At 58.8% G+C, this 4,666-nt stretch overlaps 1 protein-coding gene across 1 annotated transcript in view; it reads left to right on the forward strand.

The window, feature by feature from the left end:
- HDAC4 (histone deacetylase 4) overlaps positions 1-4,666 on the forward strand; it is a 318,469-nt gene that overhangs the window by 144,805 nt on the left and 168,998 nt on the right. Inside the window, exon 3 of the mRNA XM_027773229.1 lies at positions 122-193. Coding sequence (XP_027629030.1) covers positions 122-193 — 72 coding nt within the window. The remainder of the gene's footprint in view (positions 1-121; positions 194-4,666) is intronic.

The following is a 4,666-nucleotide window of genomic DNA, read 5'->3' on the forward strand; positions in this document are numbered from 1 at the left end:
TCGGTGGGGGGGAAGGCCCCTGCGTTTCCACCTTTGCCAGGAGCTGCTCCTCACGGACACAGTGCAGAGCCCTGCCGTTGAAAGCCACCGTTGCTGAAGCCAGTGCCTTCTCTCTTCCCAGATGGACTTTCTGGCCGAGACCAGCCGGTGGAGTTGCTGAACCCTGCCCGCGCCAACCACATGCCCAGCACGGGTGAGTCGCTTGCCCCAGCCGTCTGTCTCGTGCCGGCCTGGGCTGAGGGGTGCTTTACTGGAGGGAGGAGGGGAGGTGTGGCTTATGGGTTTGTTGGATTCGGAAGCACTTCCCTGGTGTGATGAGGCTGTCCTTGGTGGAGGAAACCGACGCGGGCTCGATGCAGTTTCAGCAGTAGAGAAGTGACCATTCCCTCCTAAGGGCACGGTCTTCCCAAAGGCACCACCTGCTCTCTGGCCTTTGCGATGACCAGGCCTGACCCACAGGGGATCTGTAGAAACAGTGGGGAGCTGGAGAGGAGCCAGCTGGACAGGTGTCCCCCCCGTGGTGTGGCCTGGCCACTAACCAGCCGCCGACCGCGTGCACTCATGCCTGGTCTGTGGCCGCTGGCTTCCGCTGGTGAAGCGAATCAGTGGAGTTGCCTGTCTCCCTAGCATCTTTTAGTTCATTGCTGAAAACCCTCATTGTGATTATAAAGTTGTCGTTGCGTAGAGAGTAAGTCTAAATATCATTCTTGAAGCAGTGTTTCCTGAGTCTAGAGATCATGGGAACCATTTCCCTTTGTCTGTAAAACACCTCTGCCCTTGGCAGCTACGGTATAAACTCTGAGGGTGGGGACCGTTCTGGCCACATCAGGAATAAAGCCAGCCTCGTGGAGGCCTGGCACTGGAGTGCCATCACCGGGCCACCAACTCCCCAGCATCCTCCAGGGCAGGCAGCCCTTGCTGTGGCCATGCCACTTGCTCCCACCCTGGGGCCCCCATCACACTCCAGTTGTGTCGTCACCCTGGAAGCATAGTCAGAGCAAGCATGAAGCAAGCCTGAGCCTCTCAAAGAAGATTGCTTTCTTTGCTGGGGGTTTCCCAAGGTCAGAGAGCGTCCGTTTCCCACTCCCAGACACGGAGCTCCCCGGGGCAGAGAGCGTCCGTTTCCCACTCCTAGACACAGAGCTCTGTTGTGTTTTGCAAGATGTCTAGAAGGCGCTCCATGTCCCTGGGGCCTGGGACTCTGGCCTGGAAGGTGCTCCTGCAGTCTCTTCTTTGCCCGTCTTCCAGTCCCCTTCTCTGCCCTCCACTTACCTGTAAGTCACTCCCTTTTACTCAGGACACAAGCCTGGGGCGAGGCAGAGCAGGGAGCTGCATGAAGACGATCAGTTTATGTTTTCCGTTTTGTTAAAAAAAAGATCGTTTGCTATAGAGAGCAGGCCTGGGATACTGGGGGGTCCCGGGGAGAACAGGCCTGGAGTCCTGGGGAGAGCAGACCTGGGGTCCCAGAGAGAGCAGGCCTGGGGTTCCAGCTCTCCCACCTACACCGCGAGGTCCTTAGCAAGCTGCTCAGTAGCCCCATGTCACTCCTTCGCTGTCCTCAGTGGCATCAGCTGTGACCCGTAAGGGCGGCACATCAGGAAGGGGCCCGTGAACTGATACCAGTTCCTTGTAGCTGGGTTCCTGGTGTCCAGAGCCGGAGGGCCTGCACTCCCCAGCGTAGCTGGCCTGTTTCGCATCGTTGTGGCGGAGCGGATGGTGTGATGTTAGCCGGCAATGCCGGGCAGTGGGCAGAGGGTGCATGCCCCCTGCAGCCACGCGTGTGCGCCCCCACGGGCCAGCACGCTGATTGTGCCTTTGTTTCTGCCCCGGGGGAAAGGTGCTCTTCCACCCTCTTTGGGCCCTTTGTGCCCGCCATGAAGTACTACGAAGAAATTTTTCTCTCTGCTTCTGTGGTAATTCAAAGGTGATAGGAACATCTCACAGTGGTCACTTTTTTACAATATGGAGTGTGAGCGTCTCCAGTGGGTGTGCCTCTCAGTGCCGGTGTGCTGGTGTCTGCGTCCTAACGACTGCATTTCATCGCCAGTGTGGGCATGGAAACAGACACACGCGTGTGCACTCACTGCACGAGTCAGGCAAGCACCCGCTGTGCTGCAAAGGTGTCTCGGGGGGGAAACGGCAGATTCCATTTGTGTGGATTCATCTGGTTTCTTCCATTTATTCTAACTTCTTACACGTAAACGAGGTGCCCCATTGATCTTATCTCACTTTCCCGTTGGTTGTAAAGCGTGAGTCACGCTGCTCCATCATAGAGGACAGGAAGCACATAACTGTTGTCTCCCCACGACGTCACGGGTGTTAGGTCCGCCTTACTCTGGATTAGGGTCATGTGTCTTTATTGTTTGCGAGCTGAGATGTCATAGGTGCGGCTGAGGCCAGACCTGGCCCATGTCCTGGAGGTGGGGCTTATCACTCTTGGTGCGTGGAGGGCCACCTTGGATGGGCGCTGGGGCAAAGCAGAGCCAGCCTGGGCAGGACAGCCCAGACAGTGTGCCCCACCAGGTAAGGGAGAGCTCATTAGTTCAGAGTGGGATGAGACGTGGGGGTTCCAGCAGATGAGAGGGTGCGAAGTGGTCGAGACCAGTGAGGTGCAGGCAGGGCACACCCCGCCGTGCCTTACGCGGGGTCACAGGGAGCGGAAACACGTTAGGTCGTTCATTTCTGAGTCACTGTCGTTCTTTTTTAAGTAATAGACTTCTCTGGTTCTAAGAGTCCAGCACGTCAGTTAAACAAAATGGCCTTACGATAGGTGTGTTGGGGCTGGAGTCCAGGACTGGGGGTGTGGCACATGAGCCCGGGACTGGGAAGTGTCGGTACTCCTGATGGAGTGGAGCAGCTCCTGGAAGGCACCATACTTCTTAGGGAGCATGGGGAGGGTGCCCGCTCACGGCCGTCGGGAGGACAGGAGGGGGGTGCCCACTCACAGCCGTCGGGAGCACAGGGGGGTGCCCTCTCACGGCCGTCGGGAGCACAGGGGGGGTGCCCACTCACGGCCGTCGGGAACACGGAGAGGGTGCCCGCTCACAGCCCTTGGGAGCACGGGGAGGGTGCCCGCTCACAGCCGTCGGGAGGACAGGAGGGGGGTGCCCATTCACAGCCGTTGGGAAGACAGGAGGAGGGTGCCTGCTCACGGCCCTTGGGAGCATGGGGAGGGTGCCTGCTCACGGCCCTTGGGAGGACGAGGAGGGTGCCCACTTGCAGCCGTCTGGAGCACGGGGAGGGTGCCCGCTCGTGGCTGTCGGGAGCATGGCAGCCTCACTGTTGCTTCTCTTCTCACCTACGTCCCACCCAGAGGCAGGATGGGGTCCTCAGGTCCTGCTTTGGCCTTCTCAGGCCCCAGGGACATGGAACACCTTCTAGGAGGCTCAGTGTAGCTAGACAGGATGGGATAGGGACCCGTATTCTCCTGGGGCTGGGCCGTTGGGGAAAGGCCAACCTCAGAAGATGTCTTACACCTCCTGCCAACAGGGGACACAGGGTCAGCCTAAGGAAAGGCCACTCTGCCACCAAAATGCATTGGCTGTAGCTTCCTCAGGCACACGGTGGGGCTACATCCTGTGGATTGTGTCCCTGGACATGCTTGTCAGCAGAGCTTCAGAGTTAAGGAGGTGTCTCAACAAGGGCAAATGGGAAAAAGGCAACTTTTATTCTCGGTTTTTGCCAGAGGGTGCAGGCACTTGCTGAAGAGAGTCAGAGAGAGAGAAAGTGAGGAATGGCCCCTGGGGCATGGCCGCGCTGCAGCACCTCCTCCTCCGTCCTCTCGGGATTTTGCGCACGCACACACACGCACCCAGCGTGATTCTCAAGCTGCCAGGTCCAGGACTTGGACCATGGTCAGCCGTGTGGAATCCAGTGCCTTAACCACCGCGCCACCTGCTGGCTCCCAGAAATGCAACTTTTAAAAGAAAATTCTGAAATAAAATACAGAAACTGTAGCAAACGTCTCCAAAGTAGTAGGGACTGAAGACCAGCATGGCTGTCGCCTCCCAGCCCATGGGGCCACCTGAGCATCGCCCTGACAAGGGGTCGTGGCATTTGGTGACATGGAGCTGCAGCCTGGCAAGCCACTGGCCTCCTGGGCGCGTTTCCAGAGAGGGCGGGGTTCTCGGCCTGGACAGTTGCAGCGCAGGGTGCGTGGCATCTTGGGTGGCTCCTGAGTGAGGCCCCGCTGGAGTGCCTGGTCCAGGCACTGGGAAGGACGAGGCAAGAGCTCTCGTGGGCCTCCTGCCGTCCCTGCGTGCGCTGTCTGCCTCCTGCCAGGCCGGGTCTGACCCTTGCAGTGGTCACCAGCCCAGCCAACTCGCTGTGCCTGCCCTGCTTGGTAGTTGTTCCCACGTCTCTCTGAACTCCCGAGGGAAGTAAGATGTGGACAGTGGAGACAGTAAAGTCAAGTCGACTTTGAAAGATTGCAAAAAGTGTCCTGTGGTCTGATGTCTCAGTTTGGACCAGTAGTTTTCCCTTTTCTCTGTCAAGTTAACCCGAAGGCTTTGTGCCCTGCTGTGGCCTAACGGCCAGGGCCAGGCCCACCGGCACACCGCTGTGGCTGTTGGCCGTCCGCAGCCTGACCTGTGGCAGCCACTTAGCAATTCCTTGGGAGTGGGTTAGGGGACTAGGCAGGCTGGGGGGGGGGGGCGGGGAGGGGGCG

Source organism: Tupaia chinensis, unplaced genomic scaffold (assembly GCF_000334495.1).
Source record: "Tupaia chinensis unplaced genomic scaffold, TupChi_1.0 Scaffold000332_1, whole genome shotgun sequence".
Classification (NCBI taxonomy): domain Eukaryota; kingdom Metazoa; phylum Chordata; class Mammalia; order Scandentia; family Tupaiidae; genus Tupaia; species Tupaia belangeri.